The sequence below is a fragment of the Gopherus flavomarginatus genome, chromosome 8 (genome assembly GCF_025201925.1).
Source record: "Gopherus flavomarginatus isolate rGopFla2 chromosome 8, rGopFla2.mat.asm, whole genome shotgun sequence".
In the NCBI taxonomy this organism is placed as follows: Eukaryota; Metazoa; Chordata; order Testudines; family Testudinidae; genus Gopherus; species Gopherus flavomarginatus.
The window spans coordinates 13,175,900-13,201,834 of record NC_066624.1 but is presented as its reverse complement, the minus strand read 5'-3'; the positions used below and the strand labels follow the sequence as shown (position 1 = coordinate 13,201,834).

The window sequence follows — 25,935 nt, the reverse complement described above, 5'->3', positions numbered from 1 at the left end:
CTAATGTGCGGCCTGGGGATCATGAAGTGAGATAGGGAGATAGCCTTACATTCTATACTTTCAAGTATTTTAATGGTGAAAATGTCACAGAACTACAAATATTTGGTCCTGAGCGGCTCCCCAGACAGTCCAGCAAAGCCCACGTTAGCAAAGTGCAACTCTACAAATCAAGCTGACACACTAAGCTAGATTGCAATGTTTTCTGTATAACAGACCATGGAAGCACGATTTGGAGATTGGCATTCAGACATAGATTCAGAGCAGCAGGAGGTCACGAGGTGCATTCTGATTAGGAAGCAGAAGAGAAAGGAACCACTGCCTACTTGCATTGCTCATCTGATTAAGAAACTGATTTATCCTACACTTAAACAGAAAAAGTTGAAGCTAGCAGGTGACTCACTCTGAAAAACACAAATCTCCCTTGTATGATTTTTCTACTAAGACAAAAGTAGAGTTTCTGCTTTTTGAAGACAGGGAGTACAGAACTGGTCTTTCTCAAGCAGTTAATGACTGGTATAATAAACACAATGAAAGCTACGAACACTGTGAATGACTGGTATAATAAACACGATGAAAGCTATGAACACGATGACTTCATTCTTGAACTTTCTCTTAGGTTTATACTCTATTATGATAATTGAGAACAGGAATGTGATATAAACACTCCTATCGTGTTTTTCCTGTATTCCAGAGGTTGAAGGTGAAATTCTGTCCCACTGAAGTCAATGGCAAAACTCCCACTGATTTCAAGGGGGTCAGGATTTCATCCACAGTGTTAGAGAGATGGATATGAACGTCACCGAGCAATTATGTAACCACAATGGCTTTTTTTAGTCTATGCACTTTCTCCATAATAACCAATAGGCATGGATATTTTTTGACTGCTGACTCAGAGTTCAGCCAATGCATTTTTTTTTAAAGGGAGGGGAATAAGAATCATGACTGTAGATCTGACCTTATATGATGGGAAGCAGCATGGATTCCTCCAGATGGAGAACATAGAGTCAGGAAATGTTGGTTCTATTACTTTATCTGCCATTGTGACTCTGTGTGAGCTTGGGTAATTCCCTTTAACTCCCCATGCCTCAGTGTCCCCCATGTGTAAAATACTACCTATGCTTTGAGTTCCACGGTGCTATTATATATGATGAAGATTATTCATAGTGAAAATGATCAATTCAGATTTCCATTCGGATATGCTCTCATTGAGAAGAAAGGCACTGGTGCAAAAATTATGTAAATATTACATGTTTCATTGTTAGAAATTTATTACAACTAAAATCAACATAAAGAAGTAAAGGCAATTGTGAAAAACAGTTTAAGTAGATTCTAGGGACCAGCAGACAGAAGACAATGAGAGAACTTGGATTTGTTTTTTCAGGGAAAACGGCAAATGAAATATGTGAAAATCCTTGTTACCTACTGATCCATGAACACAGTGCAACGAGTAAGAAGCAGCACCCTTTCTATGCAAGGCTCATATCTTCGTAATTGATGACTGACTAGTGATCAGCTTGACAAGGCCTACGGACTAGCAAAATGAGCATTGCATTCAATTCCACTTTGAACGAGGTGATACAGAAAAAGAGGCACTCACATGGTATTGTGATAATCAAACTGAGAGCTGGACAGAAAACAGAACATCTGTTCCATGGGAAAGCCCAACATTTCAAAATCTGATTTCATTCCACAATGGAATGAAGTAAGATTTTTGAAATTTCCCTTGAAATGGAAATTCCAAATAATTTCAATTCAGATACATCAGTGTTTTGTTTAGATATCAAAACAGTAATATAAAATAGAAATTACATGAATACTTTAAAAGTAATATAGCAAAATAAAGTTGAAACAAAACATTTTGACGTTATCAAAATGAAAAGGGAAAATTGTTTTGACTTTCTTCCATTAAAAGTGATAAGGTCCCATGAAATGTTTTGATTTAAATGAAACTGCAGTTGCCAGCAGAAAACTGTTCTGTCAATTTTTTCATCAGCTTTATCAATTTCCATTTTTGTTGCACAGAAGATGGAAAATCCCTAATCTTTTCAACACGTGCAAATTATATTTTTGCTTACAACAACCCCCTGCTTAAGATGACATTGGCCTATGGCAAGTTAGACTTGTGGAGTGTAGGGTTGAGTGTCTTTCAGGGCACTGGACCCAGTGATTGCAGAAAGAGGCTAGTCATATAATTTCCAGCTCTGTTGAACATGGGAGTGAAATCAGAATCAAGCTTAACATGTATACGTATCCAAAAGATTTTCATGGTTCTTGGTGGCCTATGGGTAAAACAGACCATCACATGAAGCCCACAAAACTTGTGAGGTACAACAGAGTAAGTCTGAAGGTAACTATCTCAGCATAGTTTATATGGGAAAGAGGAAAAGCTTCTCATCCACAAATGATGAGTAAACTATAGGTTTACACTACACCTGAGAAGGACGGGAAGTCCACAGGAGCAGAGGCAGCCCTGAATTAGAGCTAATCTTTGGATTGGGGCATAGACGGCTGTAGTTACAAGAGAAACCACTGATACCATAAGGAAGTCTACTATGGAAAGAAGTATCAAGATACTTCAAATCTTGATGCTGACCAGTAGAGAGACTGTCCCACTGTCCTATTTAAAATGGTTCAAATAACGGCAGAACAACATTCTATACTGAAAGTCATTTACAAACATGAGGGATATTGAAAAATAATTCATTAATGAAAGCTCAGTTAAGATTTAGATTTTCAATGTAGAAGACACTTATGACTAATATTCAGAGGGAAAAATTAAAACAAGGGATTGTAGGAACCTATGTTGTGGATCAAGATGTAATAAAGTAATTCCCCAATAATCAGTTAGGAAAATCTTAAATCAGTGGAACCAAAAAGGAGACATTTACTGTAACCTATGGGGCACCTTGCACCATAGGGGTCAAGGTTGTTCACTTATAGCCTTTCCGTATTTCAGTCTGTAACTCCTTTTTTTTCTATCTAGGCCTGATCCAAAGCCAGTGGGAGTCAATGGAGAGACTCCCATTGACTCCAACAGGTTATGGATCAGGCCTTTTATGAGTCACTGATAAGATGTGTCTGTTAGGTGTCAGAAGGGCTGGATCTTAATGGACAGGTAGGTGGGTGGAAGGCTGGATTCTTATCTGCTCAAATCATAACCCACTGATTTGTTTGGCAACTTACAGTACAAACAGGTATTCAGATTTCATAGACGTGGAGGATATTTTTTGTGGACTCAAACAACTCTCTGCCTTGGGATTTGGACTGTCTCTCCTCACAGAAAACTCCTCCTAAAACATATATTCCCTCTACTGAGCCATTCTTCTCCAGAAGCACCAAAGACCTGCCAAGGCAGGTGGAGGAAATTGGACTTGCCTCACTAGCTAGTTGGCAAGACAATTGTTCTATAGGGACTGCGATGGGCTGATATGCTAGAATCTAGCACAAACGGAAACTGATAGAACTTAGCCGCATGCCCGCTGGTATTAAGAGGACCAGGATTCAGGACTCTGCTATTCTATTGCCAGCTCCACCCCTAATTTGCTTATGACTTTGCACAAGTCAATATCCATCTATGACAATTGACCCATTTGATAAATGGGCCAATAAACACACCTTGCCTTAGGGACATATTGTTGGCTTGTTTGCAAAGCACTTTTGAGATCCTCAGATGAAAGGTAAGTTTTATTAACGTTAATTATGGTGGAAATGCTTGAGACACGCTGCTCCTATCGACTATCTCTGTTCATTCACTCAGAGCCTCAACCCAGTTCCTAGACCTTGCACAAGGGAAGGGAAATCTTGTTATATTGCACATACCTGAGATTTCTAGGGGTTCAGAGGCACAAGCCTTTATTTTTAAGCAGCAACTGTACATCTTATACCACAGAAAATGCTAAAGGCTTCGAATACATTTTTCCAATGACAGAGGATTAGAGAGGTCATTGATATGATGATTAGGGCTCTAGCTGTACAACTTTTGAATTCTGATTTATATTGTGAAGGTGTGTTCTGAAAAACTGTTTTATCGTGTGCCTTTATGTACATGGATCCACCCCTGCTGACAGGCACAGTAGCAGTTACACACTAGACAGGGGAAATGGGAAATAATTAAGGTTAAAAACAATACTTAGACCTCACAAAAGTTATGCTAAAAAACAAAACAAAAGAACAGCTGCATTCTTTGAAAAAAGTTTAGCTGATTCCTCTGAAGATGGTAGCTGTGGAAAGTTAACTGGGAGTAAAACAAAAGAAGGTGCCCAGAAGGGGTAGAAATCACAGGAACAAGGGAAGTGAGACAAGAGGAGGAAGTGTGAGGCAATAGACAAGGTCACAGGAACTGGGTAAGGGGCTCCCCCTGAAGGAGATACCAGCTAGCATGCAACAGCCTGCATGAGGAGGGGACACCCTCGCTGGCTGGCTTCCTGGACCCATATAATTCCTCAAGGGCTTACAAGGGAAGGATGAGTTAGAAAGTGAGGGACATTGTAATTTCAGATGTTTATTGTTTTGTATGATCTGTACTCTCCTGTTTTACATGATTAAGTACAGATGAGCACAAAGGTGCAAGATGGAGTAAAGTCTCTCTCTGTATGTTGAATGCTGCATAACCACTGCACGGCTCTGAGAGAGCTAAACTGGAAACCAGAAACTTCACACCTTTTGGGGCTGAGTTCTGGGAGGGGGTGTGTTTAAAGTAACTGGGGTAGCTTGGAAGTCAGTACTGGCCCCTGGGACCTAGAGCAGGTGGACCGAGGAGCCCCATTATCTTGAAGTAGTAACAGATGAGAGTCAGCACTCAGGAAATGTGTCAGAGACCCCTAGGGAGGAACTAGTCCTGCAGCCAGCTGATGCTCTAGAAGCTTAACATACCCCAGAGATCCAGAGCACAGAGCTATGGATTCTGCTCACAGCTGTCCTAGTGGCTGGCGAGGAGGGGACACTTGCTAGGATCTGGAATACTTGACATCTAGAGATATTGGTTATGTTAGAATCCTTTGGCACTGAGCAACACAAATACAGAATAATGGCCATTTTGTAAAGAGGGCTCACAACAATGTGGTAAATTGACGATGACAACTATAGTTGTCACAAACATGATACGGAAGCAGTTACACATCCTACTAAAAAATTCTCAAAGGACTGTGCATTCCCACCCATCCATCCACTGCATGCTGCCGTTTGACCTTTAGCTCTTATTTGCATTGGACTTTCAGGAGGAAGATAGAACATTTGGATACAGCGCCAAGTCTGGCTTTTGGCAACAAGATGTGATCAAAATATCTGAAGATTTCAAGATTAGTTTCAGCAGGAAGTCACGCAGTCTGAAATAATGCTACGGTCTGAAGTCCGTCCAACATCATGTCAGTGTATTTTTATGCCTATTGTGGTTCTAAAAAAACCAAGAACCCACTTGTCCTCACCCACACAAAAACACGGGGGAGGGAAAAAGGCTTTCTTGAAACGCCAAGCATTTAATTTCATGTATCTGTGTTTGTGTGCGTGTGTGAGGGGACAAGGGAGAGTTTTGCAACCACACCAGACACAGGGGCGCCAAAGGAATAGTCAGTGCTACTGAGCCAGAAGATCAGCAGGTAGCTAATTAAAGCCAGTGCTTAAAAACTACAATACATGCTATGTAAAATACTTTGGACAGGTATATCCCATGGTTCTAAACCCTATGCGCTGTGCTGTCTTCATGCTATTACCCAGCCTCCACATCTCCCCTGGCAGCAAAACTCACTCAAGCCTGGATTCATGAACACATGCATCCCTACTCCGCAAAGCCCTTAAACTCGTGCTGGCTGTCCCATTGAAGCCAATGGGATAAACACAGGCTTGAAGTTAAGTAGGTGCTTACATGCTTTTCTCAAAAGGGATGACTTAAGCGCTTTCCTGAATCAGGAACTCAAGCGCCAGTGCACTACCTTTCTGTTCAAGAGGAGTAGGGAACAATGGGCAATGAGCAGCTTTGGATTTCTGCTTGGAAGTCCATCAGGTAACCAGAGCAGCATGCTACATGGAACACTGCCCACCCATGACAGCCTGGTGAGGGGTTCTTACAAGCCCAAGTTCCACCCCCATGTTGTTTGCACAGCTCTAGCTGGTTGCACTGGATTTCTTCCTTCATGCTCCACAGGCTCCCAATTTTCTTTAAAGTACCTTTTTTAACTGCCACTGCACCTCCCTCACTTACAGAGAACGCACATATTTTGAGAACAGAGCAATCTGACTTACGAGACTTGCTCAATTTCACATATTTGTCACGCTGTTTACACTGAGGTTTCTTTTCAATTTCAAGCATTGCAAAGTTTTTCTTATGTTACATAGTGACAGGGCTTTCGGTAGCAAGCGTTCTAAAATAATTAGAGATGAATCATTATCATGAAGCAATGGTTCTTACATCTATTAGGACAGTTATTTTAAAAATGTTTTGATGAATCATACAGAAACGCTCACAAACATTGGATTATACCATGTTCATAAATATATTTCTTAGGCAAAAATAAGTTTGAGAAAACAGCAGAGGCTTTTAACACTTTAATTGAAAAATATTTACAGCAGATGTTAGAAATGTTATGTTACAATACTGATACATGCAAAGATGCTGGATCTCTATTTTGCATTTCACAATTCTCTTTCAGGTTTTCCAACTGATTCTATTAATTTGCAGTTTGGAAGTGTTCAGTCTTGGATTTTCAGAATGCTTCTTTTCTCCAGATCATTCATTTCCTTCAATATCAGGGCAACATTGTACCTTAATTCTTGGAACTTTACAACTGGCACCTGAAACATACGATTTGTTAGAATTGTGACTCATCTGGCTAATACACCCATACAGACAGAAATCATTCTAGAACATCAGACCCATATAGGTTCAGACAAGAGTTTTACAGATTTTAAACAAAAGATCAGAGGCTAACAAAATGCTAGGTAATAACGTAAGAACGACCACAGTGAGTCAGACCAGTGGTCCATCTAGCTCAGTATCTGTCTTCCGAGTGCTTCAGAGGGACTGAACAGAACAAGGCAATTTATCGAGTGATCCATTCCCCTATGGTTGAGTCCCAGCCTGTAGCAGTCAGAGGTTTAGGGGCGCCAAGAGCATGGGATTGCATCCCTGACCATCTTGGCTAATAACCATTGATGGACCTAACCTCCACGAACTTATCTAATTCTTTTTTGAATCCAGTTATACTTTTGGCCTTCACAACATCCCCTGGCAACAGGTTTCACAGTTTGTATGTTGTGTGAAGAAATACTTCCTTATGTTTGTGTTAAACCTGCAGCCTATTAATTTCATTGGGTGATGCCTGGTTCATGTGTTACATGAAGGGGTAAATAACACTTTCCTAATCACTTTCTCCACACCAGTCATGATTTTATAGATCTCTATCAACCCAGCTTAGTCGCCTCTTTTCCAAGCTGAACAGTCCCAGTCTTTTTAATCTCTCCTCATATGGAAGCTGTTCCCATACCCCTAATCATTTTTGTTGCTCTTCTCTGCATCTTTTCAAATTCTAATAAATCTTTTTTGAGATGGGGCGACCAGAACTGCACGCAGTATTCAAGATGTGGGCACTCCATGGATTTATATAGAGGCATTATGATATTTTCTGTTGTATTATCTCTCTCTTTCCTAATGGTTCCTAACATTCAGTTAGCTTTTTTGACTGCTGCTGCTGCATACTGAACAGATCTTTCCAGAGAACTAACCACAACGACTCCATGGCTTCTTTCTTGAGTGGTAACAAGCAAATGTAGATTCCATGATTTTGTATGTATAGTTGGGATTACGTTTTCCAATGTGTATTACTTTGCATTTATCAATATTAAATTTCATCTGACATTTTCTTGCCCAGACACCTAGTTTTGTGAGATCCTTTTGTAACTTCACAGTCATCTTTAGACTTAACTGCTGAATGTGTGTTGGCTAAATCAATGGTGTGACTATTAAAAAAAAAATAAATCACTACCTTACTTCTGTGCAGAGAACCAGCCTGGGAATACAGGGGTGAATGCAACTAGTCCCAGTTAGGCATTTGCACTGAAAAAGCTGAAGCATCTGATTTCCCTGAGGAGGCCACGCAGCCAGAAGAGCGAAAAACAGGGTTTAAAAAGAAAGGATGTAGGAAAGGAAGAAGACAAGGCAGGAGAGGGAAGGGAAAGAACTCTATGGACTGATTTTTTGGGGTGTGTGGTTGATTGCTGTAGCTTCTCACAGCTCCCCTGTTAAAAGAAGCATCAGATAATTTTAACAATGTCACAGAAGAGGAAAAATAGCAAGTGAATTACTTTTTTTTCCAGGCAAATAATGGGAGTTTTGCTGCAGAAGGTGGAAGTTCTGTGTCTGGTTAGGGTGCTTTTGGCAAAGCTGAGGAATAGATAACATCAAGGAATGCACGGTTAGCAATGACTAACAGGAGAACAAACTTCCAGAAAACACCCACTGAACAAAAGAAAAAACTAAAATTACAATAAGATCCATTTGCTAAAGCACGAAGTGCAATAGGTGCTGCATAAGGCTGGCATCAGCATTTTGCAAATGACAGTACAATTTTAAAGGACGTGAGCTGGAGGCTAGATAACACATTGGGGATCAGAGTTCACCTCCTGAGCATCCCATGGCTGGCAGGTGATGGGAGCGCTCAGTCTCTAGGAACTGGGAGAGTTGTGACATTCTGATAAGAAATAGGGAGGAGTGGCTCCACAGGGAGGGCTGCTGCAAAGTGGGTCTTTTGAAGGACTGGGAAGAGGGCAAAGATGGGGAGGCCAAGCAGGCCACACAAAATGGCGTACTTGGTTGAGTAAGTTACATGGTACTTTGCACTATATCTACTACAGATGCACGAAGCAGTTTGTTGCACCTCTGAAGATTGTAAGATGACTTTGTGGCTCTTCAAGGCGAGGAAGCTTTGATGGTTCCTAGCTGCACTGGTTTTAAGTGCCCACTAGACCAGGAGTGGGCAACTTTTTGGCCCAAGGGGCACATCTGGGAATAGAAATTGTATAGTGGGCCATGAATGCTCACAAAATTGGAGTTGGGGGTGCGGGAGGGGGTGAGGGCTCTGGTTGGGGATGTGGGCTCCGGGGTGAGGTCAGAAATGAGGAGTTCAGGGTGCGGGAGGGGGATCCAGGCTGGGGTGGCAGAGTAGGGTGCGGGCTCCGGCTGGGGGTGCGAGCTCTGGAGTGGGGTTGGGAATGAGGAGTTTGAGGTGTGGGAGGGTGCTCCAGGCGGGGGAAGGGATTTGGAGGGCGGGAGGAGATCAGGGCTGGAGTGTGGGAAGGGGTGCAGGCTCCGGCAGAGAGTATGGAGCAACGGGAGCTGCGGGGATGGCATTTGGGGCAGGGGCAGCATGCAGAGCAGAGCCCCCTGGCTGCCCCTACGTTTAGGAGCCGGAGCAGGGCCATGCTGCTGCTTCCAGGAGCCATGTGGAACAGCCCCCAACTCTGCTCCCCAGCTGGAGCGGGGCAAGCCCCACACCACGCTCCCCAGTTGGAGCTCAAGGGCGGGATTAAAATGTCTGGCGGGCCGAATCTGGCCCCTAGTTTGTCCATCCCTGCACTAGATTCTCTTCTGTAACTTTACAACAGCACAGAAAAAGTTTGAAAAACCCACGTAAACTGAAAGCAGGGCTGAAAGTTTGGGCTCTTGCTGCAAGAGAACACAATCCAGGCTGGGTAAACCATTCCCTTGTGACCTCCCAAGACCAGGGTGCAGAAAGTATCAGCCTAGGGGAGCATTTCCAAAATAGTATTTTTCTGTGTGTAAAGAATGCTGAGTGTTCATAATGGCTTGATTGGGACTGGAACTTCTGTGCTATTTTTTATTCAAAACTAGTGGCAAAAGCAGCTTCTGCACATGCCAATATAAACATTATCAGTAGCTTAGAGAAATCAACACATCCAAGCCTGGGATCTCTTCTTAGGTCTCCTCTTACCTCCCCATTAATACGAAGAAAGTGTGAGGTCAGTGGCTAATGTATAGGACTGGAAGTCAGGGAGACATGTTCCAGTTCCAGCTCTGCCATGGGTTGCTGTGTGAACCCATGTTCTCTGTACCTCCTTTCATCTCCTAAATGAATATTATTTGTATTAGCACAGTGTCTAGGAGCCCTAGTCAGGGACTAGAACCCCACTTCCAGGTCCAAGCCAAAAAAGGACTATGCAAGGGCTAAGTATTACAACTTTGGTCAGAGGAACGTACCTGGAAAGCAGGTGTGGGTTTAGACTTATAAACTGTGAGAAGAGAAAACTGATGCAGTGGGATCTTCACACCAAAATCACAGGAACACGAGGACAGCTGTGATTGTCTAAGGTAAGCGTGAAAGAAGAGGAACCCCTCGGCACAGGCCACCATTCGGGATCATAGCAACAGGAAGCACTATAGTACCCTCTGCCTAAAGAGAATTGCCCACTCACTCAACCTACTCCCATCCAAATGCCATCAGCACATGACAAACATGATGAGAGTACACAGACTACTATGTCTAGGACATCTTAACCAATAGAGAAGTGTCAGAACCAGATGAAGGAGAAATGCATTGCTGCAGTGAGTGAGTAGCCTACACTACATACAACTGAAATGCATAATGAAACCTATGAAGCAGTGAGGGCAGTCCATGAAAGGTGCACAGTGCTGCCCAGGACTGCAAGAGAATTTTACTTAAACACTTTGAAGACCATATACTTCCGAACATCAATACACTGGACTGTATGGAGGTAGTCCTACAGTACAGGAACACCATCCAACACAAGCCTACAGAATGGAGACTTTCAAGTGAACGAAGATCCTTCAGAACAGCTTAGTTGACCAACGAAACATTCCTAGTGTACACTAATGTTGACCCTAGTTGCGGACAACAGATATCATATTACACTTGTTTTAGACCCAAAGAATCCAACGATGAAAGAAGAAATACTGCTGAAAAAGATTATCTTTGCAGTGATGGCAGAGACGTCAAAGCAACTAATCCAATCTCAAAACATTTAACAAACATATTCTTCCCTGACGCCCAAAAGACCACAAACCAAAAACAACATTACAGTAATCTTTCCTGGTCTCAACTAAAGCCACTTGTGGAAATTCAGACTTACGCCATTACATTTTTTGTTGCATCTATACAAATTTGATACATAAGTTAGTAAATATACAGACCACCTGCTATTAGAGTGCCATCAGCAACGTGGAAACTCTATACAAGATATTTTTGGTAACCAGTTTCCAGACTACTTTTTATGCTGGTGTGACAATTAGAAGAATAACTTACATTTCACTGTTAAAAATTTCAACAAGTTCATACACGTTGGGATTTTAAGGCATTCACACCCCTTTTTTAACAACCATAAAAAACTGACACTGGCCTCCAGTCTGCTAGAATGCACAAATGAGGCAACTTTTTTATTTTTAGAAGCAAGATGGTGACTTAAGAACATCAAACATTTAAAACCAAGGTTGTGGGTTTTTTTTTTTTTTTTTTTTTAATAATTTACATTTTAGTGTTCAGTCACAGCCAGAACTGTTTGAACTTTCAGACTGTTTGGATAAGTATTAGAGTTAAAAAAACTCTGAGTCTATTCATGTTCTGAAAATTGGAAAGTAGTTATGGCAGATAATGCCTTAGGTATAATAATGCAATTACATTACAATGGTGTATTATTAAGGCAGTTATGAAAAAATGTGGCCGCATGATTTTATGCAAAATGCACATTCAGATAACATTAAAAACAGCATGCTGGCTGTATTCCTATTCTCCCCCTCCTCCTCCTTCTGGAGGTGAATAAGAAGGTTAAACAAAGTTTTATGAACCCAGTCACTTAACAGGATGTTTGTGTTGATTGACAAAATACAATAAAATATGTGAGAACCAGTTTCTCCTTCAAGTTATCTTCCAACCTGAGGTTTCTTTGTTCCCTGCTAGTTAGCATCCTAACCACCAGGGGTAAAATCCGCTCATCAGATCCATGGGCTGGATTAGAGATAAGCTGCAGAAATGACTACTTATCCTGGCTGAAATGTACTAACATGGCTTACCCAGATGCTTCCATTCTCCAAATAAGGATCCTAGTAGCCTATGCACATTTCTGCAGGCCCCAATGGATCTTCAAAAGGGCATGTGGTCTGGCCAAAACAAAGGGGCCCTGAGTTCCTGATTAACTTAACTACAGAGGTATATTAGGTGGTATGGATAAAACACTCCTTACACTTTGTCTTGGCTACAAAACGGCATTGTGTTAGAACACTGCTCTGAAGAGACCAATTAGCTAATAGGATGCAGACCATGATTTTGCAGTTGGTGTACAGGAGGATTATATATTCAGCATCATGTCAGCCCCATTATGTTTAAATCTTGATTTGGGTAGGGTTTAACCACAGCTAGTTGATATGACAGAGATGACTTATCCTTATCTCAAAGTCCTGGTTAGCATCGTTAGCGAATTTGACTATTCACAGTTATATTCTCACATGACATTCACTAGCGAAGTGATGCCCTTAACTAGAAGAATTCAATGGTTTTCAACCTTTTTTCATTTGCGGACCCCTAAAAAATTTCCAATGGAGGTGCAGACCCCTTTGGAAATCTTAGACAGTCTGTGGACCCCGAGGGGCCTATGGCCCATAGGTTGAAAACCACAGGAATAACTGATGTACAGTAACCACTTCAGACATGGTTACACTTGGAAAAAGAGATGGACAAATGCATAATATACGTCCACTAATGTCAAGGTCTTAAAGCAAAGGCTAGACAAGCAGATCATGAATGAGGCTGGGGCTAGGCTACATTACCGAGCTTACATGGTTATGGAAATGGAATGCCTCTTGTGTGTGGTTTATGCAAAAACTGCACTCATATTCCTCACTTCACTTGGAAGAGACTCATTTTTCAGCATGAATAAACAAATCTAATGGATTTATCTTTACCACTACAAACTGCAAGTACCCAAATGGGGACAGTGGTCTATTAATGCTGCCATGCCCCTTGTGAGACTAAGAAGTTCCTTCCACAACACGAGTCTCCTATCTCCGATCACACGTTTGCTAAGCGTAGCACGGACCATCAGTGAAGAGAGAGGAATTCAGCACCTGATTGTGACTCTCTCATGCAGTTGAGTAGTAAAAGCATCATGTTTTTTTCATTGAAACAACAGGCAAGCAATGTGCCACAAAATGCTGCAGACGTTTTGAAGCATGAGCTTTCGTGGGTGAATACCCACTTCTTCAGATGCATGTCACATGCATCTGAAGAAGTGTGTATTCACCCACGAAAGCTCATGCTCCAAAACGTCTGTTAGTCTATAAGGTGCCACAGGATTCTTTGCTGCTTTTACAGATCCAGACTAACACGGCTACCCCTCTGATACTTGACAAAATGCTGCAGTCCCCCCTTCTTTATTTAACCACTCAGCATCAGCAAACATGGCTTGAGACAAAAGGGTCAGCAGACCAAAGGGCATATAACTTTTTGTGTGTGTGCAACAGAATAATTTTAAAGCACTATTTATTGTGGAACAATGCTTTGGATTAATTATCTTGGTTTCCCAGTCCAAACACAAACATGGCTGAGTTAGCTGGTCACGGTGTGTGCATGTTTGGGCACAAAGGAGACTCAGAAGTGGAGAATGTTTGCCTACCTGAATAAGGCATTTTGAACCAGGAGACAGATTTACCCCTAGATCTGATACCAACTATTGGGGAGGGGGGGGCTCTGACCACGTGCTGAAATCCTGCTCACAGCCAGTTCTGCAGTAGCCAGATATAAGTGGCTGGTGGATTAAGATTCAGAATGAGATATGCTGCTTGTGCATGGTGATCTGCATGCACTAGGGGAGACCCAGCAGCAGATCTCTTTGACAGGACGGCTCCACCTTTAAAAAGATGCAGAGTTGCATTGCTGACTGCCCTTTTGGTGTCTGATGTCCCCTCTGGAAAGAAAAACATGGAACCCCGAACCCAATTCTGGCAGTTAAGGGAAGGAGGAACTGATTTTCCAATTTGTAACCGTCAGTTGTGCTCATTTATTTGCGTAGGGTGAAATTCACTCCTGTGCAGAAGTTTAGCACAAAGCTTATTCACCACTTAAGTCTCAAGTAACACCTCAATGCAGGGCTTAAGTGGAGCGTAGTCCTTGAGCTGGCCTCTCTGCATAGGGGTGAATTTCATCCTTTGTCATATGGCATCTTAAAGACTTCACAGTGCAGCAAATCACAGTTAGGCCTTTCCAAGCAGCTTTATGTTACGTCTTTCTGTGAAACAGTTTTCCACGTTAAACACAGTAAAGGTTGTGAAGCTAAACATTTAATCCAATACCTGGTCCATATTTATGTGTGAATTGAAGCCAAAAGCACTAAAAGGTGAAATACTCATGCAACACAATGTTATTTATAGAGTGCAGCATTCTATTACAAAGGTTAATAGTACAGACAAGTTCACGCCATTTTCTGGGAAGGCATTATGTATAATGTCAAAAAGAATGCCCTTGCTTAATTGGAAGTAAAAAAGGGACCACAGCTTTCTGCTCTCTTTCTAGAAGCAGGATATGTATTAACGAGAAAATGAGTAAAGATACCTGATAACTATCTTCTGTGGCAAAATTAACAGGCTTAGTGGGGCATCATGCATTTCATAAATTGCTTCAGTAACTTCCCAGCCATCAAAACCCATTGTCTTATCTTAAGATTACAGTCAATAATAAAACTATAAAGTGTTAATCATCAGAAATTATGCAACAGTACTTTGGAGTGATTAATATTTCTTTGGAAAACAAAGTTTCAACAAAACATGCCCAAGAAGAAAATAAGAAATCATTTTGGCTGGAGTTCTGTAATACACTGTGTGTGGCTGCACAGAAATCAGAATTTACTAAAGGAAAAAAAAGTTCCAACAAAAATGAATTGTCCATGAAGGCTTTAACATTTTAAATAGCAATTAAACTTTCTAAAAGGACTATAAAGTGGCTCTCTCTCTTTATCTATTAGGATAACAAGACTTACTTCAAAGCGATGAGCTGTCCCATCCGAAAGCTTCAGCAGCATTAAAATGGATGGTTGTAATGCACGGGCCAGTGAACTGAAATTATTTACATGATTAGTATTAAAATAGTACACATTTGCAATGCTATTATATAACATTATAAGTTAACCCTTTCAGGTGTCAGAGAGGTCCCATATAGCTCACATGAATAATTTCCAAACATTTCAATCAAGCATTCACATTTGGCTGAGCAGGAAATTCAGAGGAACACAGATTAACAGAACTCTATCAAATTCACTTTCATACTGAGGTAGCAGACTAAAAAGGGAGAAGGAGCTTTTATATTTAAAAGGAAAGGTATTCAACCTTGCAATCATTACAGGTAATAAGCCAAAGTCAACCCTGGTGTAATTCTACTGATTTCTACAGAGATGCATTAAGGTAGAAAATTGCCCGCATACTGTAAGCAAAAAAGAACCCAGACTATCTTCACTAAGCAACAGTGCCCTAAACCCTTCCATTCTTCCTTTGCTCTAAAGTGCAGCCCCAGCTGGGGAATCAAGCTCTCCTGGAGACTGTGCTAAGCCTGTGGCTTGCTATTTTATTCCACAGTTTATTTGGTGACTAGAGGAGTGGGAAATGAGTCATCCCTGTGCTGTTTCCATCAGCGGATGTTGCCAAAGCCAGGTCAGGTACTGACAGGCATCAGAGCTGGAAGCCTGGGATCACTGTGCTTCCTCATCTCTTAAGCAGAGGCGATGGCCAGACGATAAACAAGAAATCCGGAGGGGGCAGGGAGTGGCAGGGTGACTGGAAAGGAAAATAAAGGAGAAGAATACAGAGAGTGGAAGACATACAGTTCCTGAGTTGTTTGGAAGGACTGGTGAGGCTGTTGTGGGGCCTTCAAGGCACTGAAGCTAAGGTTATTTCTCTGCATGCCTTGCTCTATCTTAGAGAAAGAATTTGCAGTGCAGTGGCATCTGAGTGGCACTCTTTAGAACAGGGGTTCTCAATCTTTTTTTTTTGGAGGCCTCTTCCCCCCCTCAACATGCTATAAAAACTCCATGGCCCACCTGTGCCAAAACTACTGGTTTTCTGCATATAAAATCCAAGGCTGGCTTTAGGGGGTGGCAAGCTGGGCAACTGCCTTGTGCCCCATGCAACAGGGCCCACCCCATGAAGCTAAGTTGCTCAGGCTTTGGCTTCAGCCCTGTGTGGCAGGGCTCAGGGCCCCAGGCTTCAGCCCCATGCAATGGGGCTTTGGCTTTCTGCCCTGGGCCCCAGCAAGGCTAACGGCCCTGCTTGGGGACCCCCTGAAACCTGCTTGCGGCCCCCCAGGTGGCCCTGGATCCCTGGTTGAGACCCACTGCTTTGGAACACACCTCAGGGCACTCCTTATTTGTAACTACCCTATCTGCTTTGTATAATTCAATTCAGCCAATGGGGAGTGCCCTAACATCCTCCTCGCTCTGAGTTGGCAGCACAGCTTGTACACCTCTACCTCAATATAATGCCACCCAATATAACACAAATTCTGATATAACGCGGTAAAGCAGTGCTCCGTTGGGACAGGGCTGCACACTCAGGTGGATCAAAGCAAGTTCGATATAATGTGGTTTCACCTACAACACGGTAAGATTTTTTGGCTCCCGAGCACAGCGTTATATCAAGATAGAGGTGCACTTGCAAGTTGCTTGGCTTCCAGTAGTTGCTGCATCTGTAGGTGCAGGGTAATGTCTCGAGCAGACAAATGCTGTGTCTTCTTTGGCTGAGTTTTGGCCAATATTGCCCATTTTGGGTTGCCACAGTGCACCAGACCCATGAGCCTCTTGATTGGTAAAGGACATCAGTGAGACACCATGGCCACTGTTGGTGGTGTCCCAGTGTCTCTCTGATTGAAGGTAAGGAGACAGCTTCTCAGGGATGCACTGGTGGGACCACTAGTAAAGAAATTATCTTGAGCCCAACAATCTCAGGTACTGACTTGCATTGCATCTGCCTCTTTTGGGAAAGATTACCAAGACTTCCTCTTTTGGGAAAGATGGCCAAGCAGCTACGCCAGTGTCTGCAGACTACATATTACCTTCAGCCTGATCAGTCTTGGTTCAGACCAGATCTGAGGGACAGAAACTGCATGAGCAGTGCTGGTCACTCTCTCTTCCTGGCTCTGCCCAAAGAATGTATCTACACTGATTGCGTAAGATGTGCCTTTGGCCTGGCTGATCATAAAGTGCTGTTCACAAGGCTGTGAGGTCCCTAGCAGGAGTGGGCAGAACTATTCTGAAATGGATTCACTCATATTCAGAAGAGGAGTTTCAAGGGGTAATCATGGATGATTGTTTATCCACCCAAGAGCCCTCTCATGTAGGGTACTGCAAAGGTTCTGCTCTGTTGTCTCTCTTAGTCAATGCATAAATCAGCCTGCAAGGAGGATTAGTAAGGAGACAAGAGCTGCTGTGTCTATAGTGTGTAGATGATATTCAGCTCTACTGTTCTCAATTACAGTTGATCCCACCAATGAATCTGAAAGGATAACCAGACATCTAAAGGAGACTGGAGTTCAGAGGACGGTTGGCTGACCGAGGCTCAGTCCAAGTGAGACAGAGAAAATGTTAGAAAGTTGGGGGAAGCAGCCAAGTGACCTGGCTGGAGTTATCTCAGCTACAATGTGTGACGGGGCCATGATCTGTAAATCAGGGGTGCAGTTTAGACTATTGTTGCAGACGCAGGTAGTAGCTGTGTCCAAGAGCATTTTTTCCCCACCTGCTAGGTAAGGGGAATGTGCTCTTCAGTTTCAAATGTGGACCATGCTACACTTATCCATACCTTTGTCACTTTGAGATAAAGACAGTTGTAATGCACTCTACCCAGGGCTACATCCTGACACCATTCAGGAACTTCAGCTAGTTCCAAAGGTGGCGGCCTGCTTACTAATAGTAGTCAAGGTGGCAGTCTTGGGTTTTAAGGCCCAGGTTATCCAAGGGATTGCCTGTCCCCTTGGACCATACAAACACAGCTGCAGTTAGTGGAGGCACTAGAAATGGAACTCCTCTGATACAAAAGAAAAGGGACGCTTCATTTTACTTTCATGCTCGGCCTGCCAGAGTCCAGCTTTATCCACCTTCTCCACAGGCTACAAAGCTCATCTTCCTTTGTGGCATTTGGGGAGGAGACAGGATGTGGTTAGCTGTTATATGATGTAATTACACAGTGGGACTGGATTGAGTTACAATTATGGGCCGCTGGCAAGGCACTAATTAAGTTTATTATTGCACATTTTAAAATATTGGAAGGGTGTCACAGAGCTTGGGAAGGGAGCTTCTAGCATGCATGTTTTAGAAATCTAAAACAACAGAAGGCATAAAAATGCATAACTGTATTAACAAATGATGCAAGCATTTCCAACAGACTGATTTTATGTAACAGTAGCCTTGTGTATAATCTGATGTGTGTGTTACTCAAGGTTATCTCCATACAGTACCATTTAACACTGCATGCAAATCACACAGTGAGATATATGTTAGCACTGAGAAGTGAATTTAAAGTGCAATTAAAGCTAGAGTTAGAAAACCCTTCACTGGTCCTGCAGACTTTTATTTCTTACCTTGTGGATATAGCCACATCCACTCTCCACTTAATGTCATTAACACTTGGCAGCTTATTTCCTTGTTTCATAGTTGTGGCTTCAACAACAGGGTGCCTGGAAGATAAACCAGGGAAGGGAAATTATGAAGCACACGTGTAAGGCAAAAATCTAAAGGGAAAAAAATATGCCTCAGTATGAACACATTTCCCCTCTGTGTCTAGCATCATTCAGAGCACACTGAACAAATTAAGGTTTTGTAAAGGGGCTGCATCTTGTGCTGAGACTACACACATACTTCTCGCTTTTTGTTGTACTTTTCATTAGATAATTTAGCCAATATACCTTTATCTCCATGTGAGGCCAACACTAGCAAGTAAGAAAGGAAAAAGAGGGTTTAAACATAGAAATTAAGATGTGCCAACACCCTCCTCGCCAACTGCCCTCCCCTCAGCAAACACATACAGCACTGCTGCAGCAGAGCACACCTAGTGTCAATTAACATCAAGTTGTTTGTTTTTTTTTTTAAATATAATGTTATTATCAGGGAGCAGTCTGAAGCGTGCAGTAAAATGTCATCCCTGGGTCCCTGTTAGAGTACGTAAAGTGGATTGGATTAGATTTCCTTATGTAATGCTCAGTCACAGCAAACCCCGGCATGGCTTTTATGATTTTGTCTAGTCTAATAAATGAAACTTTTGGCTTCTTACAAGAGACACATATGCTGGGTTGAAGTGTATTTCTATGAGAAAATTAAGTTGATGGTGATTAAACTTCAGATGCCTGGCAGTCTTTAAAATTTTAATAGCATCTTAAACTCAGAGTAAGTAAACAAGCCAAATCTGATACGAAGACACAACAAGCATCCATTTTTAGATGTACTCACAAACTATCTCCCAAATAAGGTCACTCGGTGGTCTGCTGGGGAGACAGTCTGAAGTTGTGTTACTCATTTTTATTTTTTATTTTTTTTTGGCTAAGTCTCTTGTGCCAGGGTAAGTTATTTATGGTACATTTCAAAGCTACTCCAACCAAGGGCTGGATGATGCTTCACATAATCTAATTACATACTTTATTTCAGAAGAGATTCCTCTTTTCACAAACGAGGATACATTCGCTCGATAGTCTAATAGCTATCCCTACTCAGATCCAGGCATACCATTTGCTTGGTGTCTGCTTATAATTCGTTCAGAGAAATTAGCAGGTAGACAAAAGGCATGTAACGCGGACAGCCTAAGGTAGTATGATGTTCTCGTGTAGAGCAAAGGCCAAACCCCCCCCCACCCCCCAAAAAAACCCACAAGTTATTTTCAGAACTGAGAGGCATCCCTGGCAGTGTGGACAAAAACAAGAGCAAAGGAAATAGATCATCTGGCTCTTGCCCTTAGTCAGCCTGTGGATAAGAAGTAGGTCAACACAGCTGGGTGCGACTACGAGGAGTCAGAGCCTAGAAATGGGCATTAGCAGAATCCTGACAGGATTAAATATTACAAACATGCCTTCCCCTCAATGGCGAGCTGCTGCAGGGTATCGTCTGTAGAGAGATCACCTCAAAAATATCCATGCTATAATTTGCTGCCTTTGTACGTGCTAATGTCAGTCAGTGGAAGACACTTCAGTTAGGGGGAGAGGTGGAATAAGAAGTCTCTTTCCACTTTCTAGGTTGCGGGTGGTTGGCGTTAAAGGTCCATAGTGCAAACAAATGTGATGAGATTTAGCGTCAGACTCTCACTTAGAAGTCACAAAAACTCTGTGGCCAAAGTTTAGACCAGGGGTCTCAAACTCAGTTTACCTTAGGGCCACTGCCAGTCGTCAAATTCTCCCAGCGGGCCAATAATGTCACTCATGCTGCCCAGAAACCGCCCCTCCAACACTCTGCCCCCCATCTGCCTAAGGCTCTGGGAGGGAGTTTGGGTGGGGGAGGAGGTGCAGGCTCTGGGATGGAGTTTGGGTGCTGGGTGCAGGCTCTGGACTGGGGCAAGGGGTGGGGTTACAGGCTCTGGGAGGGAGTTTGGGGCAGGAAGGGGTATGTAGAGAGGGGGTGCATGCTCTGGGAGAGAGTTTGGGGGCTGGAGGTGTGTGTGGGGACGGGATGCAGGTTCTGAGAAGGAGTTTGGGGGAGGTAGGGGGTATGTGGGGAGGGGGTGCAGTGCTTACCTGGAGCTCCAGGGCGGGGCGGGATGGGGGCCTCAGCATGCTGCTGCCCCCAGGCACTGCACTTGCAGCTTCCCATTGGCTACAGGGGCGCTCGGGGTTGAGGCAGCATGCGGAGGCTGCAGGGAGGGGCCAGCAGCCACTGGAGTGAGCAGGCAGATGCGGCTCAGCTCCGCTGCACTGCCGACCCCCAGGGTGGGGGTGAGGGAGAGTGCCCAGGGGTGGCAGGTGGGACCAAGGGAGAGACTTGGCCTCAAAACTGCTGGAGTCCTGCAGACCACATTGAGAAGGTTCACAGGCCGTAAATGGCCCATGGGCCGGGAGTTTGAGACCCTTGGTTTAGACCTTTAGTTTGGTGCTGGACCGCTAGCTATAAACTTCTCTTTACAAGGCAGTTTCATTTTCAGTCAACACTTTCTTAACCCTCTCCACCCATACAAATGCAGCTGGAAATGGAAAATCAATGCATGAGAACACAACAAGCCAAAGTGAAAAGAAATGGGATGTTGGTGATAGGAAAAGAAGAGTTTGTTTACACTGCAAAACATAAGACACCTTTGACTTCACAGAGTCTTCACTGCACCTGCTGAGTCTCGTGTCTTCAAAAGCACTTTAAGCAAATAATTTTTTTTTTGGGGTAAAGAGCGTCCATCAGCGACCCCATGTATTCTCCGCATGCAACACTTCACACAGAACTGTCTAGAAACAGTGTGAGTGAAGGAACACTGGGCAAACTGGGATGCACCACATTACACTTGGGACATAGCAATATTCATGGGGACCTAAATGAATGTGTCAGAGTACCCTAAGCAAAATGCATTGCAGCAGGAGAGCATCTGGAATGAACTCCAGGATTAGATGCAGTAACTGAACTATCAATGTCAAAATTAATGACAAACTAATTCCAGACATAGCAGTATTCGCCTAAAAGGAATATACGAAAATTCAATAGTATAACAAGAGCACACGAATCAGTGAGACACAGAACCATGGGACCCACTCTAAGCAATGATCTGACAATATAGTAATCTGGATTAAAATTAAATTGTACTAAGTTTATTGTAGGTATTAAAAGTTAGAGAATCTAGAGTAATCCCTTTCAAAAAGCAGCTTTAATTTCTCGCAGTTTATCTCATGGTGTCTATCAGACATGCTGCTCTTTTCCCTTTACCTACACATCTTGACGTATCTGAAGCTGCGGTGATATAAAGAGAAATACCATTTTTAATTTTGCAGAGTTTTGGAACTGTCATTTAAGACGCAAAATTACATGGACAGGCCAAAATGACTGGAAAACCATAAAAATAAGGTCAAATGTTTATTTGAAATGGATTCTGCTGGGATATCTAGTTCATATGAGTTCTGAATCAAAAAATCTAATAGGTCTCACTCCAGTGGCCAGGTACTTAGAACGACTGTACATACATTTATAATTCATTAAAAAAAATTTAGAATTAGGTGTTAGCACATGCAGCAGATTCGCATGGAAATGATACATAGTCCTACAAGTCCCTCTGTTCTGGTTCTTAAACATGAAGTCAGATTACACTGGATAATCACAGCTGGAGTTAACTCTTCTGACATTAAAAAAAGTTAAATTATCTAACACAGTAGTGGCCTGGATGAAAGTACATAATTCATGCACATTCTACCCTCCCTTCAAATGTCTCTCTCCATCACCAACGTTTCACTTGGCACCTATGAACTCTGCATTCGTACATGATGTAATTCAGAAAGAAAATCACAGAAAGGAAGAAAGAGGAGTAAAATGTATACCTGCTCCCAAGAAATCTGTACTTTGAGTAAAGAGCCTAAACAAGGAAAATTAATAATATTTTCAACTTCTGTAGCATCAGTCATCCATTTGCTTGGGGTAAAAAAAAATATCAAGAACAAGGAGAAAAGAACTATATCAATAACAAAGCTGGGCTTGATTCTCACAGGTGCTGAGTGCCCTCAACTCTCAGCACATGCAAGACCAAGCCATTTATAAAATGGGGAGAGATTAAATAAGGGTAGAGGATCCGTCTGGGAGAAAGGACCCCCCTAGAGGGGGAGAAAAATAGGCTGCTCTAATTCCCCTTGATTTGATGTATCACATTAATCTATTAAGCTATCAGGTAAATGAATTCTGACTAATGCAGCACCAGCTATTAACCCTGCTAGAGTATCATCAAATCACCTGGATTGAATTCTCAAGTCAATTTTACAATCAGGCTGGATGACTGAACTCGATCTAAGAAAGTTTCTAACAATTACAGCACAGCATACGGCATGGCACATGTGGTTAGACTGTCAATGAAGCATGCTAATGAATACGTTCTGTACAATGTAAGTTATAGAAAACTTAATGATGATGAATAATAACAGAAGCATAGGACTGGAAGGGACCTCAATAGGTCATCTAGTCCAGACCCAACACCCACGGCAGGACTAAGTAACAACTAGACCATTCCTGATAAATGTTCGTCTAACCCAGTGGTGGCCAACCCACGGCCAGCAGGCTGCATACAGCCCAATCAGTACACAGCTGTGGCCCAGGTGTGTGCTAAAAAATATCCGGGTCCCAGCTGCTTGGCCCTGCATGTGGCAGGGTCCGGGTCTGGGTCCTGGCTGCTGGCCCCCTCACTGGTCTAACCTGTTCTTAAAAATCTCCAATGAAGGGATTCCACAACCTTACTAGACAATTTGTTCCAGTGCTTAACCATCCTAACAGGAAGCTTTTGCTAATGTCCAACCTACACCTTCCTTGCTGCAATTTAGGCTCATTGTGTCTTGTCCTATCCTCAGAGGTCAAGGAGAACATTTTTTCACCCTCCCCATGACAACCTTTTATGTATTTGAAGAGCGTTGTCATGTCCCCCCTCAGTCTTCTGGTCTCCAAACCAAAAAAACCCAGTTTTTTCAATCTTTCCTCATAGGTCATGTTTTGTAGACCTTTAATCATTTTTGTTGCTCTCCTCTGAACCTTCTCCAATTTGTCCATATCTTTCCTGAAATGTGACACACAGAACTGAGAGTAAATAGAAAAATTGTTTCTTGTGTCTTGCTTACAACACTCCTGCTAATATATCCCAGAATGATGTTTGCTTTTTTGGCAACAGCGTTACACAGTTGACTCATATGTAGCTTGTGACTGACAATAACCCCCACATCCCTTTCCACAGTACTTCTTCCTGGACAGTCATTTCCCATTCTGTATGTGTGGAATTTGATTCTTCCTTCCTAAGTGAATACTTTGCATTTGTCCTTATTGAATTTCATCCCATTTACTACAGACCATTTCTTCCGTTTGTTCAGATCATTTTGAATTTTAATCCTATCCTCCAAAGCACTTGCAAGCGCTCTCAGCTTGGTATCATCTGTAAACTTTATAAGTGTACTCTGTATGCCATTATCTAAATCACTGAAGAAAATATTGAACGGATCTGGACCCAAGAGTTCCCTGAGGGATCCCGCTCAATATGCCTTTCCAGCTTGACTGTGAGCTACTGATAACTACTCTCTGGGAACGATTTTCCAGCACCCACCTCCATCTAGGTTGTATTTCCCCAGTTTGTTTATGAGAAGATCATGCGAGATAGTATCAAAAGCCAAGATATACCACATTTAACACTTCCCCCTACCCATAAGGCTTGTTACCCTGTCAAAAATAGCTGTTATGTTGGTTTGACATGATTTCTACTTGACAAATTCATGTTGACTGTTACTTATTACCTTATTATCTTCTAGGTGTTTGATTGCTTGATTATTTGCTCCATTATCTTACCAGGTACTAAAGTTAAATGGACTAGTATGTAATTCCCAAGGGTTGTCCTTTCCCCCCTTTTTATAGATTGGCACTATAGTTGCCCCTTTTCAATCCTCTGGAATCTCTCCCATCTTCCATGAGTTTTCAAAGATAACGGCTCAGATATCTCCTCATTCAGCTCCTTGAGTATTAGGATGTATTTCATTAGGCCATGCCAACTTGAAGACATCTAACCCGTATAAGTAATTTTTAACTTGTTCTTTAGCCTCAGATCTTGCCTCATTTTCACAGGAATTCTCTGCATTAGATGTCTGATCGTTACTAATGTTTTTGGTGAAAACGAACAAAAAAGGCATTTAAGACTTCTGTGATTTCCACATTTCCTCTTACTGTCTTTCTCCTCTCAGTGGGTAACAGGCCTACTCTGTCCTCAGTCTTCCTTTTGATTCTAATGTATCTGTAAAATGTTTTCTTTTTACCCTTTGTGTCTCTAGCTAGTTTAATCTTATTTTGTGCCTTGGCCTTACTGATTTTGTCGCTACATGCTTGACTGAATTTTGGCTGTACATACATAATATCTAACTCTTAGGCCTGGTCCACACTACAGCGTTAAATTGATTTAAACAGCGTTAAATCGATTTAACACTGTACCCGTCCACACTACAAGGCACTTAAAATCAATTTCTGTACTCCTGCTCAACGAGAGAAGTAACCCTAAAATCGATATTACTGTATCGATTTAGGGTTAGTGTGGACGGAAATTGAAGTTATTGGTCCCATTCTTTTACTGAGCTACCCAGAGTGCACCGCTCCGGAAATCAATGGTAGCCTGGGACCATGGACGCACACCACCGAAGTAATGTGCCCTAGTGTGGACGCGTAAAATCGACTTTATAAAACTTGTTTTATAAAATCGATTTTATTAATTTCGATTTTACTCTGTAGTGTGGACGTGGCCTTACATAGTAGTGCCATCTGTTGGTGAAAGTATCATTATTCCCATCTTACGCATAGGGAAACTGAGGGACAAACTCAAAATCATTCTGAGTTTCCCCAAATAAACTGCTGGTCTCCACCGCACCTGACTACTACTACTGGAATTCTGTCTCACTGTGCAATGCAGAATTTGCGCAGAATTACTGTTCCCTGCATAATTTTATATTTTTATGCAAAATTTGTGATTTCCACCAAAATGCTTTCTTTTTCCAGTTTTGCATGTTTCAAATGTATTAGTTACGTATATACATTACGTCTCTATGTGCACGAGCCTGAACATATCCCTCTCTGCTCCCATCTATCACTGAACGCCCCAGCACTCCCGCCCGCACCTGGCATGGGGGCATGCATACCACCTCTGGAGATGAAGGGGGGTTGCCTGGCAAACTATGTACACGACCCAAGCCACACAAACACCCCTTCTCCCTCCACACACACCCCCTTACACACACACACACACACACACACACACACTCTTCG

The 25,935-nt window shown here is 42.5% G+C and overlaps 1 protein-coding gene across 1 annotated transcript in view; it reads right to left on the bottom strand.

The window, feature by feature from the left end:
* Positions 1 to 6,527: 6,527 nt before the first annotated feature.
* COMMD5 (COMM domain containing 5) overlaps positions 6,528 to 25,935 on the bottom strand; it is a 35,516-nt gene continuing 16,108 nt past the window's right edge. Inside the window, exons 5-7 of the mRNA XM_050964549.1 lie at positions 18,576 to 18,671; positions 14,992 to 15,067; positions 6,528 to 6,786 (exon numbers count right to left, since the gene is read on the bottom strand). Of these exons, the coding sequence (XP_050820506.1) occupies positions 6,685 to 6,786; positions 14,992 to 15,067; positions 18,576 to 18,671 (274 nt within the window). The 3' untranslated portion in view covers positions 6,528 to 6,684. The remainder of the gene's footprint in view (positions 6,787 to 14,991; positions 15,068 to 18,575; positions 18,672 to 25,935) is intronic.